The sequence below is a fragment of the Gallinula chloropus genome (assembly GCF_964237585.1).
Source record: "Gallinula chloropus genome assembly, chromosome: 4".
Lineage (NCBI taxonomy): Eukaryota > Metazoa > Chordata > Aves > Gruiformes > Rallidae > Gallinula > Gallinula chloropus.
Genome location: NC_140088.1, coordinates 36,297,191 through 36,313,235, shown reverse-complemented (window position 1 = coordinate 36,313,235; position 16,045 = coordinate 36,297,191). Strand labels below are relative to the sequence as shown.

Here is a 16,045-nt window from a genome sequence, read left to right as displayed (position 1 = left end):
AAGTGATGAAAGACATGGCAGTCCTTAAGGGTTGTCTTCTAGTAATGCTGGTATGAGGATTTGAGTGGGATAGTTAACTGTCAACCCGAAATCATCAATCAACTGCTAAGGTATGAAATGATCCCACTTCTTTTGTCTAGTCATAGATGTTGCCTGGAATATAATTAGAACACTTGAAACTTTCTAGCTCAGAAAAACCCAAACAGAAAAGATGGCACTAAGCAGAAAGATTAGGTCCAAGATTTTGGAGGTAACATCCACAATGACTTTTTGTCCTGGATGACACTGCAGAAAGATAGAAGACACAGGTATTCTGGTAAAGGATCCTGAAGCATTCCTATTCCTAGCAGTTTTCATTAATCCTAAATGCAAGGTATCAAACACTCTAGGAAACAAAAGTGAAGGAAGGTGTTTGACTTTTTGTCTGGCAGCGTTTGCTTCAAAGGGCACACAGGGTGATCGTGTTGACTGTATTGCTCTTTCTTCACCCTCTGTTCTCTCCCTTAGTTCTGTATCTTTTTCTAGTCACCCATCTACCGCAGGTTGGTTCCACTCTCTTTTTTATACCTATACTTCGGGTCTGCAGTGAAAGTTCATTTTCTGATCTTCATTTCTCACAGTCTTGTAAAGTATTATGACAAACAGTGTCTGGTAAAATATCTGCCATGTGTTTGTGATGATGGAGCCAGGACTCGTCAAGGGAGTTGGGTGACAGTGCCGGGTGCCAAGGAATGGCTTCCATCTCCGTGATACCTTTGCTTCCCTCTGCTCTACAGAAACAGGGACTTCATAGAAACCACGGTGGGCAGGCTAATAAAATTAATTCGAATCATCCAGGCAGCCAAATCCCTTGTTTGGGAGAACCACTTGGTTAGGTGAGAGATCGTCCTTTAAATATGTTTTCCAGACAGTTCTGTGGGCTAGGATGAGGCAGGAAAATCAGAGAAAGTGGTGTAAAAGGAATGCTGTATCGAGCAGCTTTGTGGAGGGGAAGGTGGAAGGTCGAAATACAGCTTATTACCTCCAGCTCTGAGGCCTGGTGGAAATCTGGTTGGCAGTAATCATGATGATCCTACATGTGGAGCTGGTGCCACATGGCTATCTGTCTCCTGGGGTTCTTCAGCATCTCTTCCCAGTGGTTCTTCTCCATGCCTGTGACATGCAAGCCCAGGCTGCACTTGCCAAGCACGTGGCTCTGCCCAGCACCATCCTGGCTCAGCATTTCCAGCTCCACACTGGAGGCACGCAGGAGCTCATGAGGCACCTCAAACATGATCATCTCATTCCACACAGGATTAATCTTGTGTTTTGCACGTTTGGTCTGCTTCTTCTTCAGCTTCAAGGACTGATGCCTCAGTGTCACCTTGACAGAAACATCTGGATAGGAAGTGGAGAGAGACACCGTTTTAATGAGCAGGCAACAAAATGAATGCAAGAGAATTGTAACTTGTGGTGTCAGACTGAGAGGGAGAACATAAGGAACATCGACCTTGGGGGATTTGATTTTCACTTTTTAGAAATATTCAAGTCTTTTTGGATTTCTAACCATTCTAACATGTTTTTTTTTCCCCTGAGAAACATGACACTTCCCACTTTCTTGCTTGATTTACATAATAGTGGAAACAAGAGACTCCACTTCCCACTTTCTTTCTGGATTTACATAATAGAGGAAACAAAAGGCTCTGTTTTCTTGCTATTTTACTCACCATTGCCAAGTAGATCTTTCAGCTGCTTGGAATGGAGATTTTTAGCCTTAATAATCACTACCAGCAGGCGATTAGCTGCTGGCAGGTAGCTGATAGAGAGCAGAACCTCCCCATGGCCTGTAGACGGCTCCTGGAAATGGAGACACAGAAAGGGTTAATTTTTTGTACAATCTTGGCTGTATCATTAGGAAAACTGGTAGAAAGTGATGGGTGGCTGGTCGTGGACCAACCAGGTTGTCTCCCTGTCTTTGTACAGGAGATCTTTCCAGTTACACTCGATGAGAATTAACCTGGCAAAGATGCCTGAGAACGCTCCCCAACTCGTAACACCCCGATCACGTGAGTCTATGCTTGCTTTTGTCACTGGAAAGAAATGGCTTCCCAACACCTCCTTCTAGTGCAATACTTAGTCAGAAGAAGAGGGTTTGGGATTGAACTACGTGCCAGTAGTCAGATGGTCTCTTTTTTGAGAGATTATCTAGCCATCTTTTGTTTATGCCCCCCACTTCCAGTGATGCTTTTCGTAATTCTTTCCTCATTTCAGCTGACCATTTTGTGAGGAGACTGTGACCAGAGACAAACCCCAGTCCATGCTGCCTGGCAGGAGTGTAGGGCTCCCTTGGAAAGGGTGAACAAGGCCTGGGTCTGTGCCACACAGGCAGACCCTGGAGCTGAAGTTGAACTTTCTTTGGCACCATGACTTGGTATGGGAAAAAAAACCCAGCCAACCCAAAATCTTCCATGAGCTCAGCCCAGTGTCATTCTTCCTTCCCCAGGCCTGCAAGCAGCTCTCCCCACTGCCCCTGTGGGATTTCCTCCAGGGCAAAGGCTCTGAACCATCAGGTGCTCACTTCAGGGACACACACGTGTTTTTTCCTTTCCCCCTTTCCTTCTTCCTTCCTTTTCCCCCTTTCCTTCTTCCCTCCTTTTCCCCTTTTCCTTTCTTCCCACCAGTGACTGACCTCTTAGCCTCCTCACCCCTCTCCCCTTGTTGCCCACCTGCACTGGACAAGCACCTCCGGAGGGGGAAACTGTGGGACAAGACACTGCTACCCATTGCTCTCCCCTGGGAGAGCAGCGCTGTTTCCTCCACAGGAGCAGGCAAGGAAGGAGAGAAAGCCCATGCTGGGGTGTGCAGAGCTGCCAACCTGCAGTGAGGGGCAAAAGGGGAGCAGTAATTCTCCCAGTGAGTAGGAGCTTGTGACAGAAATCTGGTTTAGTGTGAGGTTAATGACCCAGAAGAGTCCAGAAAACAAATGTCAATTCAATAGACTCCCTTTGGATTCCTTAGCGTGATCTAAACGCTCTAGGACAGACAGCCCTTCACCGGGCCATTCCTGTGCTCTGCACTCTCTAAGTGAGCCATAAATATTTCAAATTAAGTTTTCACAACAGGCAAGGAGCTGTGTGCTCTGCGTGAGCTGATTGACTCTCCAGAAAACATGGCTGTCACTGCTCTCTGGTTTGAATGACTTATTTGTCCTGCACAAATCAGGTGGGAGGCCATTAGCAAGGCGGCCTGAAATTCAATCCCCAATCAGCCCAAGTAAATCTGGGGGTTTTATTCATGCACTTAGGTAGCTACTAAGGGCTCGTATGCATTTCACTTACAGAATCATGCCCTAACTCTAAGCGGATCTTGAAAACACCCTACACATAAACCCAAACAGGTGGTTTCCAATGGCTGTATGTCCGAGACAAAAGAATAGGTGTTTGCAGAGGCGAATACAAATACCAGCTCAATTCAAAACCACAGATTAGGCAAGTCACAAACTGCTTTTATTTATTTATCTCCCCACCCCACATCTCACCGGGTCCCACTCTACAGCTCTTGGCTAGAATTTGGTTCCCGTAGCTCCAGGCACAGATTAGCGGAGATTAGGCGGGAGGGGGTGGCAGGGCCCTGTAAACGTGCAGGAAGGCACGCAGGCACACGCACTGTGTGCACACATGCCATATCTCCTGCCTTTCTAGCTCCTAATAATCTGATCCATTTTTGACCAGCCTGTATCTACATGAAACCAAAACCTACAGTGGTTGGTCTCTCTGCTGGAGTTTTGCATGAAGAGACCAAGCTGGAGGTACTTTTCCTTACCCCTCCTTCTGTTTTTTGGGTTTTGGTTGGGTTTTTTTGTTTGTTTGGTTTTTTTGTTTGTTTGTTTGGTTGGTTGGTTTTGGGGGGTTGTTTGTTTGTTTTCTTTTTTCCCCTTTTCCCTATTAAACCCATAACCTGCATTTTGTGCTGCAACCTTGCAAATTCCCACCAGAACTTCGGTCTTCCTTTCCCTGCAATAAGGATTAAAAGCATCAAGGGGTCATCAATGGTTTACGTGTGCAGGGAACCTGAAATCACAAAAGGGAAGGTGCTATGCGAGGAGCAGCTATCATCACTGTCATTAGCAAAGCACTGGGAGGGAAGGAAGACAAGATAAGGGTATCAGTCTGCGGTATCTACGCTCAGCATTGCTCAGGGCAGCCCATGAATTCCTGAATACTAATTACATTACCTGGTTAGCTGTAAACTCTCCTCTGAGCTCCCTGCCTGGTGTGCGGGAGAATTGCTGGGAAGGCAGGAATGAAATTTCTGGAGCTCGTGGCTTTTCAAAGCAATGCCAGACTTAAAACAAACCCCAGTAACTTTGTTCCTGGATGGATGCTGTCAAAAATAGCTCCTCTTTTTTGATCAGCTTTCCCTCGCTCTCTCCTGCTCTGGTTCTCGATGAATGATTCAGGATCTGTATATAAGCTATCTGTGCAATGGTTGGCTCTCTCAGGTCCCAGATGACGCAAATTCAGCTTTCACTGCACATCCTCAGCCCAAACTGGGGCACTGTTCAGCAGTGCTGCTAGTGTTAACCTTGTGCTGTCAGCCTGGAGAAGAAATGAGTGCTGTCCTGTTTCTAGGCATAGCTGTGAAGACAGCCTAAGGCAGAGCACCCAGTATCAGGACTCCATCGGGTGTACTTGAGTGACATCTGGCCACTGCTGTGAACAGGCTGTTCTTTGGGTATTGCCTAAAAAGCAGATATGACAGTAGGCTGAAAAATTAGGTGGGGGAGAGGGGAAGGATGAAGGAATTTAAATCACTATACTGGAATAATTTGTTTTGGACATCTCCTTTTACAGAAGCAGACTGAGAACTCATCTCAATTTACAGCTATCAGGCAAGTTCTCAGTCTTGTGTTCGAGTTTTATCAAACTGATTCAGACCACACGTGTGTTACAGTGGTGAGGTGCTGGAATGGGCTGCCCAGAGAGGTGGTGAATGCCCCGTCCTTGGAGGTGTTCAAGGCCAGGTTGGATGGGGCCCTGGGCAACGTTGTGTAGATCATAGAATCATAGAATCATAGAATTGTAGGGGTTGGAAGAGACCTCAAGAAATCATCGGGTCCAACCCCCCTGCCAAAGCAGCTCCCTAGGACATATCACTCAGATAGGCATCCAGACGGGTCTTGAGTATCTCCAGAGATGGAGACTCCACCACCTCCCTGGGCAGCCTGTCCCAGGGCTCTGTCACCCTCACTGTGAAAAAGTTCTTCCGCATGTTGGTGCAGAACTTCCTGTGCTCCAACTTGCAGCCATTGCCCCTTGTCCTATCCCCACAGACCACTGAAAAGGGGCTGGCTGATTCCCCCTGCATCCCCTGCTTCAGATAATTATAAACTTTAATTAGGTCCCCCCTTAGTCTTCTCTTCTCAAGGCTGAAGAGTCCCAGCTTACTCAGCCTATCCTTGTAGGGGAGATCCAGGCCTAGAGGTTGGTGGCCCTGCCTGAGGCAGGGGATTGGAACTCTATGATCCTTGGGGTCCCTTCCAACCCAGCCCAGTCTGTGATTCTGTGATTCTACGACTCTGCTGCCTCTCTGCCAGCGCTTTTTCAGAGTGGCCAGCACTATTAGCATTCAAGTGGCGATCAGACAAATTAGCATTATTGGAAATCAGAAATGCTAACTCTGTACTGTCTGTCTGTGGCCAACCCAGCAGAGAGCTCTCACCCCTGATGGTGACAGGCAATAATTATTTATTTCAGCATGTTTAATGACAGTGCTGGTGGTGCTTTGTGGTGTTCACCCTGTACCATGCCAGAGTACAACAGGTGCCTGTTTGTAGCAATGTACTAGTTGCAACGATAGCAGCACCCTGCTGCCTCGTTAAGTGTGTTGCTGCTGCTGGAAGAATTGTCATGGCAGGGAAAAGGCTCCTGGGGGAATTTGCAAAGAGTTAGAGCACATGAAACATCCCCTGTACCTTCTTCAAGTGCTGTTGGAACCCTTGCCTCCTCCATTTTCTCTGTCTGTGCAGTGGGAAGGTGTGGATAATGAAGGAAAGGGAGGCTTTGACGTTTAAGAAAACCAACACAATGCAATGAGAAATATTTAGACATCTCCCAGAATGAATAGCACTGCTGGATTGATCCCAGTAAGGATAAGTGGTCTTCAGTCAAACACTAATTCCCAAGAAAGTATCTCATGCTTAGGTCTGTAGAGTTCTTCTGCCCCCCTCTTTCCACAGGAAGTACTCTGGTATTTTGGCTCTTGCCACTACTGTCCAGCATCAGTAATTCATGGAAACTCACACCACTTTTTCTGAACATAGGCTTTGAATTACAGGTATCAGTGTCAGATTGTCACGTAACTGAGGGAGGAGAAGAGGGAGTTTTGACACATCTTAAACTGCTGGGAGCTGTAGATGAAAGGGCTGGGTTGGTGGGTCTGGGTTGATGGGTCTTTGACTGCTTTCTGAAATGGTTAACTATGGACCAACACAGAGCAGTGCTGATGTTTCAGTCACATATCACCCCTCTAAACCTGGCTCCAAACAAACAAAGCCAGCCACTGACACAAAGCCATCCTGAAAGAGGGCTTCTCTTGTCCAAACAATCATTAGAGTTTCCGGAATACTGAGACACACGGAGCCCATACCTTCTCTGGGGTCTTTAGTCTTTCCCACTGGGCCATCCCGAAGGACTCCTCCACCTTAGCAAGGTTCAGTTTGAGTTCCCCCACAATGCTGTGTCTGGAGAACTTGTCGCAGTTTCTCAGGGTGAGAGTCAGTGTCCCTTCTGGAATCTCCTCCTCTGCTAATGGGAATCGCAGGACCTCCTCCCAGAGGGTGTGAAGCACCTTCTTCTTCAGCTCTGTCTGGGCTTCAGCAATACCAGACTTGCTCGCCAGTGTGCCCAGTATGTAGCAATGGCAGCCTGCGTCTTGTTCCCCACTCATTCTGCCGTGCATAGCTGGACAAAAAAGACTGATTGTAAGGACCTCTCATGAAAGACAGCCCTGACACATCTGTGGCTAAATTGCTTATTTCATGAAAGCCATAAAAGAAAACAGCTGCACAGACATTGACCCCTGTTCCTGCTTGCATGGGGTAGACTAAGCTATGACTCCATGCTGTGGTGTTTTCCTCGTGCTGCACAATGTCCTTGTCCTTCTCCCACTGCAGAAGGATTCCATTAGTGTTCTGGGGAGCAACAGCAACAAGGAAACATGCCCTGTTGAAAGATACAGAGCAGCAATTTGAGGAGCCACAGCACTGCGTGGGGATGGGCTGCTCTCAATTACTTTGACCTTGGCACACAAAGATGACTTTATACAAAGGGTTTAGAAGCAGGATGGTCACTCACAAACCTCAGAGGTGGGAGAGACCTTTCTCTTGGCACATGTCCACCCCTGTGAGACAGTGTGGGTTATTATGTTTGGCTTGTCCAGAATTTCAGAAGCCATGCAACAACCAAAAATTTTGTGTCAAGAGACATTCATCCCTAATTTTTTATCCCTTTTTTGTTGGAAAGTCTAGATTGAGAATGGCATTCCAGATTCAACTGCATCAATAAAATTGACTTCCCCCCTCCACAACAAGAGGAGCACTCCTTCCTCTGAGGTTTCATGAAACAGTATGGCTTTGTGGGCAAAACTAAAGTCCTGTAGCTAGCTCAAGGACAGCTGGTCCCAAGCTTACAGGTCCCAGGGTTCACAGCGGTCTTCTTGGGGGAACAGAGCTAGGGAGCAGAGCCGTACCCTTCCCAGTGAGGTTCCCAGGGAGGAGTCTGTGTGCAGGAGACTCAGGGTGGCAGCCCACAGGCATGGGTGTCCACCCGGGGGCTGGGGGGGAAGCTGTGGGCTTGCTTCTGGCAGGAGACCCACAGCAGCAGCTGCCACTTAGCACCCTTTCAGTTCTCGCTTCAGAGGGTGTGATTTGATTAGGTTTCCACAGAGATCTGCACTGTGCATGAATTATTTAGTCAGCTTATTTTACTTTCCCAGAGGAACTGATGATGCTCCAGCTTGAGTGGAGAAGCTGTTACGGTTGTCAGATCCCACTTCAGAGTGCTAGAGCTTGGCTGCCTGGCCAGGCACAGCAGAGGGACCTTCTTCAGTAGCCTGCAAGCTGAGTCTGGTATCTCCAGCTCAACCTTCAGTTTGACTTAAGGAAGAGGCAGTAGGGAGTTGGTCAACTTGAAGAATGACCATTACAGAGAGGAAGGAGATAGCAACACCCTTCCCTGCCCCCAAGGAATAAAGAATAAACAGAAGAGGTTCCTTTGTACCATGACTGAGACTGGAGGAGCCCATCCTGCTTTCTCACTTCGACTGTGAGCTGTGCAAACAGTTGTTCCCAAGCCATGCCCAGCACACTCACTTCAGCTGTGACATCACCAGGTATTTCTATTCTGCAAGCCCACAAACAGTAAAAGATCCAGTGGTCCTGGGGACATATGTTGATTTTAAGGTAGGAAAGAAACTCTCTGTAAAATCAATGGGTGTCTTGTACCCTCCAGACTGAGAACCACCAGTGGCAGATCTCTGCCCCTTACCTTCCAGAAGAGTCACACGCAGCTCGGCTTTTTGTTGGTCATACGCAAGGGAGTAGCGCAGCTCAGGGGCCTGGTTACAGCTGCCTGCCCTCTCGGGGTTCAGGTGCTCTGTGACACACACGTCCTTTACTACACCTGGAACTGAAATAAGCCCTTTAGCAAACAGGTCTTCTCACTTTCCAAGGAGAACAAACCCACCCTGTCTTGAGTCCACTTTTCTAAGTGTCTTACTATTCCTGTGCCTTGTACGCAGGAATATCATTCATGTTCCTTCTTCATCCATCTCCACGTCGCTTTTCTACTCTGCTTTTCTCACAGTTTCAGCTCTTTCTACGGTACTTAGACAAGGGTTCTGCTCTCTACCATCACACACTTGCTTTTCATCTTGTGCCTAGGCCAATGTGCCTAAACTACACTCATATCGTTATAAATTGTTTTTAACTTGAATTGATGAATTACATCTTGTCTTCTTTGGAATGAGAACTTGAGTTTGCTTTTGAGCTGCCATGAAACTCTGCATTAGTTCTCACCTCTCTAAATGTTTTTAAATTTGTCATACAGAAGGCATCTATTTCCATAGCGCTTGACCAGGTTGAAGATAATGAGCCTGGGAATCTGGGAGAAAATTTCTCCATGTATGATTTTGGAACCAAGTACATATTTCATACTGAAATAAAACAAATTGCAACACTAAAAGGGAAGCCACAGTGCTTTGTCATTAAAAGCTCTCATACACAAGGTCAATTCCAATTCACACAGAAAACAATAGTGACAGCAGCACATTTCGTCCTAAAATTCTCAGCTACAGTGCAGACCAATTCAATGTGGCACCAAAAGGAGAACGCAGCAATTCTTGCCTTATTTCAGCAACACTTGAGCCATGAAATCAGGCACAGCAGGAAGCAAACTTGCTTGTGCTATCAGCAGCGCAGAGAGGCTCTTACACCAACACACTTCTTTAAATCTTTAGCCTACATACAGCCATCATCCTTCAGCCTCTCCACCCTATAATCTTCCCTGTGACACCTAAGGCTGTGGCTTAGACAGTCTCTTCCTCCAGTGCAGCTAATTCCCATGGTGCTTTCTTTTCCATACTCACAAGCCTCAGGGTGGAGGGGTGAGTGTATCTATTGTCCTCCCAGAAGAACAAAAATATAATCTTAAGCAATTTAAAAAACCCAAAAAGAGTTCTCTTAAAAAAAAAAAATTATGACAGATGGCATTGTGTCTCTGGTAAATACTCAGGAAGGTTTTATTAATGTGGTAACCATAAGAGTCGATTATCCTGTTAAAAGACAGCTGTGAAGGTAAAAATCAGTATGGAAGCAACCCAGACATGCTGCCAGATGTATATAATTAATATTGCATTTTCTCTCGGGCTCCAGGAATCTTATGTTCCAGGATTTGGCATGTTACCCTTTGGGCTGGCTGAAAAACAAGAATTCTGTTTGGCAAAAATGCCTGACGTGTCAGCCTTTGGTTTCACTGCACATTACAAGAAGACAGGACCACCCCACCAAATAGGTGGATTAAAAAGCAGCAGAGAAGATAAAGTAGAAGCTTGAACCCCCACTGCCCATGTCCCTGACAAGGACAGCAGCTGGACAGTTAGCATTGGTCCTGGAGAAGATACTCAGCCTAGTTTTGGACAGGTATTTCACCCACAGTCTGGCAACTGGTCTCAGTAAAACTACACTAAATACATGTTTTTCTACAAAATGCCTGCTTCCAGCAAGCCAATGCTTGCTTCCAGAGAAGCCATTCTTCAACACAAAAGATGTTTAGGTATAAAGAAATTGCAACCAGACACAACTACAGATTTGTTATCTGAATGTCCTGATGTCCATGGCTACTTTCTATTAAACACATGAGTGGGAGACAGAACTCATTTAAAATGCTTGTGATAAGAGAGCGAAAAGTGCCTCGTGTCTTCATTTTCAGAGTTATTTCTGCAATCACATCATGCTCAGTAGTACAGCTCTACACACAGAAAACAATTGCTAGTCTGAAGACCAAATGCTCCTACCGTTTTGAGGGAGAACAAACAGCTCTTCATTGACTTGTATCTTCATCCTGTTCTCATCCAAACCAGTATGTTTTCCAGTAGCTGGTTCTTCTGTTGTCTTCAGGGAGTACTGCGTGTAGTTAACAATTTCAGGTGAAGTTACTACTGGTTTGGGGCCATAAATGTTGGGAAACTTCAGGAGTGCTCGAGGCTGCACTGGCTCTGCAGTTTTCTTAACGTTGAACTGAAAATTAAAACCTTGTTTATTACTTTGCACTAATTAGACTAATTCTTTCAATTCTCTCAGTGTTAAATGAGCTAAGACAAAGGGAGAAAAGACAGTGCCTCTGGTCATTGTTTCTTGTCATTTTTTCTTGGGTTGTAGAAACCACTCCCTGTATAACCGGAGATTTTCTCGCCAAAGCCTACACCCTTCCACTCCATGTATGTCTTTTCAGATTTACTCCTCTGCAGATGTTTGGTTGCAGCGAGAAAAATGTCTGTTCTTATTGTTTGATTATTCCTCTCTTCCCGTACCAGTTAATCCTTCTCTCATAAGTCTGGATTTCCTCTTAGCATAGAAATCAGCCATGAAGTTAATTTTGCTATGATTATACTGGTTTTTACCCTGGTGTTTGTAGTCAAACCCAAGATCAAGAGGCTATAGTCACCCACAGATTTCCAAATGTTTTATGTGAGTACGTAGTAAGCATTTGAAAGCCAAAGGCATGGATCCTACGGTCACTTGGAACAAGTACAACCATGGTGTAATAAGACAAAGGAGAATAGGTTGAAGAAATGAGCCCTGCAATGGCTTATCAAAGAGTAACTGATTCACTGATCATCTCAGCTTCTTGGACTACCTCTTGGCTCTGTGGACCAGAACTCCACCTGACCCTCAGACTTACATTTCCCCTTTATTATATGGGGATTGAAATTTGGAATTATGTCTGAGTTTCTTCTTGACATTTCAATTCCCTGCTGAAACGTGAATGTGGAATGAGCAGAAGAACCTGAAAGATGGTGTAATACTCAGGCAGTCCAACCAAAAGTAATCCCAAAGGCATTACTGTTCTCCCAAAACAATGAACAATATTTTAGTTCCTTATAAATAAGGGATATAACATAATTCCTTATGTTCCAAGAAAGAATCCTGTCTGCTCCTGAGTGAAATAATTCCTGATTCATTTATATTTGGATTCATCAATGGGAAAGAACAAAAGCTGACTAGCAAATGATCCTGACCCTCGACAACAGTTTTTATTAATGTTTCCAAAACACGAGAGACAAAGAGCAGAAGTAAAACTGCCATTTTGGTTGATTATTGTGCAGTGGGATTCTCTCCAACCTCGATGCCTGCCAACCTCTTCTGTGTTAAGTTTAGATCGAGGGGGAGCCAGAAAATGTTCATAATTGTAATTAAAGTTTTTCATTAGTCTCATTGTTTCCTATTAATAATGAATGTAGAAGATGCCCTGAAGCACTTGTCTGTGTTGGGACTTTTTGGTCCCAGTTCTCATGTCCTGAGGGATCATACCTATTCCTCAAGAAATACAGCCGAAGAAAGAGAGCAGCCTTGGACCTCAGCTCTTCAGTCATACTCTGTGCTCAGATCAGAGCACTATGGTTACATGCACTTGGCAGTGGTAGAACTAAGTAGGTCAGCGACTCCATCTTCTCAAGGCAGCCATTGCACCAGTGTTTACAAAGCCCACTACGTTACATAGCATTTTGCCTTGCCTAATTTTAAGGGCTTTGAAAGAGGAGTGGGTTGAGACAGACAGACGTTCCTGTGTGCAGTCCTCTCCTACATTCAGCTGAGTTTAGACATTATGTAAGTCACATGGTGTGGGTTTGAGAGTGTAATCCCTCTTTTAGATATGTGAGTTTCCCCATAGGAAATTTCAATTTCCTTATCCAAGCCTTAAATGCAGTTTTTCATTCTTCTAAAATTAAAACAGACCAACCAAGCAAACTACCTTAGGAATCACCAGACAACAGCTTGAAAAATCAGGTCGCCTTTGTTCTGCAAAGGCATTACTTCTAACACACATACAGAGCCCGCTGTGGTGTAAGGCTGCTGCCCAACCAGTCCCTGACCATCACACCAGAGCTGTGTGCCTGCACTGCTGTGTGCTGCTAGCACACAAAGCACTTTGGGATCCTTTGGGATGAAAAATGCCATACAAATGTGAGGTATACTTAGTACAGTCTTTTCCTCCACTTGCTAAAAGCCAGACATTTACTAAGGAAATCAGTCAGCATGCAGCAACTAAGAGCTCCAGTGGGTCTAAATATTCCTCTTGATTGTCTGCTCTGGAGAATTAGAGATGAGAGACATATGCAAGCACAGTGGGACTAGCCCACCCCCTCTTCCAACCGCATCTGCCTCTGTTTATTATTTTTGCTGCCAGCTCTGTTCCCAAGTGCTGTCTGCTAATCTAGTTATGCAGCAGTGCCCTATGCAAGTTCCCTTTGCAAATCACCAGCAGTATCTTAAATAAAGGGATGAGTAGAAGACTTCAGGTAGTTCTGCATAAAATGTGTGAAAGCAAAGAAGCCAAGAGTAGCAAGGAGCCTGCTGCTGACCCTGCCCAGAGTCCCTCAGACGATGTACCAGATGGTTGCCCTTGCTGGATGCACTTAGTAATCTTCATGCTGCCCACTTTGATGAGGCTTTGAAAATTTAGAGCTGGTTTTTTATTGTTCTCTAGATGTATCTTTGTGTTCGAACTCTTCCTCCTCATGTATGCAGGGCATGTCCATGGGGAGCCTCTGTCTGTAGCAAATACAAGCATCAATGTCACGGGAGACATGCCAAGTGAATAAAATGCAGCCTTGCTTCATCTTTCTTTTGTCATCTCTGTTTATCAGAATCGGTGGCCCTGACAGGCCTCAATAATTAAGTATGTCAAGCACTGACTAGGACATACAGTGTACTAATGTAGTCAGGAAGAAGTCCCGACAGGACAGTTTATAAACACAGACATGGATGATAAAGCTTCACAAGCTCAGAACTCAATTTGAGATTCATTCCTTCAAGGTATATAGACTGCTCTGGAATCAGTGACAGCACAGGAGAATGCATGTTCCTGGCAAGAAAACTATTTTAATTGGAAAGAATCGTTAAACATATGGAATATGCAAACTAAGAACATTTTGCACTTTCTGTGACAGAATGTTCATTCAGCTGCTATAATTTGGACAGATTTCTTTAAGAAAAAAAACCCCAAAACGCACACAAACCAAAATCAGTGATGTCAGAAATAATACTTCTAATTAGGAGGTCTACAATGCTAAAAGAATCCAGTCACTAAGGTAATGGTGATACACTGAGGGCGGGTTGAATAATTTGATGCCCTGGACTAAGTTATGGCAAGACTTGATGGACGTAGAACTACAGTGAGGACTACAACTTAATGGTTGCTGGATACTGGAGGCTTGATTTCACTTCATGGTGACTTAGTGCTTATTTCAGTCATGCAAGCAGGATGACACCCCAGAGGACAGACTCCAGGATGGATTAATACTTTCCCAAGATGTTTACTATATAAAAGAAAAATGTCCTGTCCAAGGATGGAGTAAAGATCAGAGAGATTTTGAGCTAGAAGATGACAACGGAAAGTCTTTTGTGGAAAGAGACTGGTGGTAAAGTTATCTGTGGGTAGTGTTGTTCCAAACAACAGCTGAAAAAAAAAATAGCTGTGTAAAGTGATATGACTGTCAAAGTCCCACATTTCTCATTCATTTTAACATTAAACTTGGAAAATCTCAGCATTATTGTACATCCTTACTTACAGGAGCTGGCAATTTCTCTGCATGGGTTAGAAAAGACAAGGAAGGTGCCTGGAAAGGACATGACAAAACCATCAAGCAGAATAGCAGGTGAAATTCATCCCAGGAAAATGCAAACAGATACTGGGAGGTATTCACCGAGGTCATGGATAATCACTCAGAATTAGCAGCTCAGTCTCTTGTGAAGTCCTTGGCTCAGTGCAGATGTTGTTCCATGCTGGTCAGTGGAGCCATCACCCCAACCCCCCAGCAACCAGAAGCTCTGGCAATGTGATTCTGTGTATCCACACCAGATCTTGCAACACAATTAGTAGATTTGGTCATCTTTCCTCAGAACAAGCTGCAACAGGAACATGAGGATGCCAGTTTTGTTTTTTTTTTTTCCAAGAGCCTAACAGAGATAGCCAGAGAGACTCTGAATATGTAATTACAAACATTACAAAGAAGTTCAATTAGGACTCCTGCTACACTCGAAGAATACAAAAATAATAGGCAGCTCAGATAATGAAAAGGCAAACAAAGACTGTTAAACAATAGAGCTCTGGCCTTTGCAGTTGTCTGCTACTGTATAACGTTCAGTTGAATGAAAATAAAGAGGATGTCGGCACAATCAAATATCAAGAGCAACAGCCAACAGGTTATCGTCTCAGAGACTGACCAGTGCTACAGCTCACGCTAAAGACCAGAAGCAACCAAGGAAATCAGGCAAACATCTCCCTTTGAAGGGGAGCTTCCCATTATAGGGGGGGTCCTGTAATTCCCCTTGCTCTCTCTTGCAAGGGGCTCAGGAGTGAATCAGAATTTGTGATTTCTAAGAAAAAGAAAGACCTCGCAGGGATGCCACACGCTGCATTGCTCTTATAGTAAGTGAAGAAGCAATTCACAGTGTGGTGAGATTGTTGTCATCACACTCTAGATTCTCCCTTGCTTTTTATTATCATTTCAATGCCTTTTTTTAACTTCACACACAATTAATCCCCTCAGTTAGAGGGGCAGAGGGAGGAGGAGAGATGGTTTTCACAAGAAACCAGCTGTTGACAGGGAACTATCCTGCAGGAACCATAAGATCCTGTGAATAGAGTTAGAGAAATAGCTGCTTATAGGAGATCCCAGCAGGAGTCATCTCGCCTTTATAATGCTGCATGCCACCTGGTAAAGTCCAGTCTTCTCAGGAAATTATTTCCCTTATGATCTACCTTAACAGCTAAACAGCATTTCCAATCTTCCTTCCCTATTTTTTGCCATTAGCAGCTTTCATTCTGGTAATGTGGCAGCTGTCTCCTGCTCTGGTAATTCTGTGGGTCACCCAGCCCATCTCTGTTTTCCCCTCAGACCTCCTCTCATTAACATGTTGCTACACCCTGAACACAGCAAGCAGATAAATAGACAGCATAAATCACACACTGAGAAGCCTAACAGAGAAGTTGCATTCTCACCCTCTACATTTAAAGACAAATCACAGAGTAAATTAGAGACTGTGTCTTACTTGCTGGACTGGCTGAAGCACACTGGGCTTAGTATTTTCTGTGTCCTCATCTTGGTCCTTTTCCGAGAGTCCTTTCCCAGGTTGCTTGCATTTGCAGAAGCAGGTGAGACCGCAGAGGGCAAGGATGCTAGTAGCAGTCCCTAAGGTAGCCCCCAGGGCTATAACTGGGGCAGATAAAACCATTGTCCTTGCCCTGCACAGGAACAAAAAGCGCAGAAACCCCGCGACTCCTTC

General features: G+C 45.0%; 1 protein-coding gene across 2 annotated transcripts; it reads right to left on the bottom strand.

The window, feature by feature from the left end:
- Positions 1-1,072: 1,072 nt before the first annotated feature.
- Positions 1,073-15,994, bottom strand: SYT13 (synaptotagmin 13; the record flags this gene model as incomplete). Of its 2 annotated transcripts, none has more annotated exons than XM_084263110.1 (6): positions 1,073-1,377; positions 1,707-1,836; positions 6,628-6,941; positions 8,526-8,666; positions 10,552-10,774; positions 15,812-15,994. In XM_084263110.1, the coding sequence occupies 6 exons, from the start codon at positions 15,992-15,994 to the stop codon at positions 1,073-1,075; spliced, it is 1,296 nt and encodes a 431-aa protein (XP_084119236.1). The 2 variants fall into 2 exon arrangements, with proteins under 2 accessions (XP_084119236.1, XP_084119237.1); XM_084263111.1 differs by having other exon boundaries at positions 8,526-8,660.
- Positions 15,995-16,045: the final 51 nt, after the last annotated feature.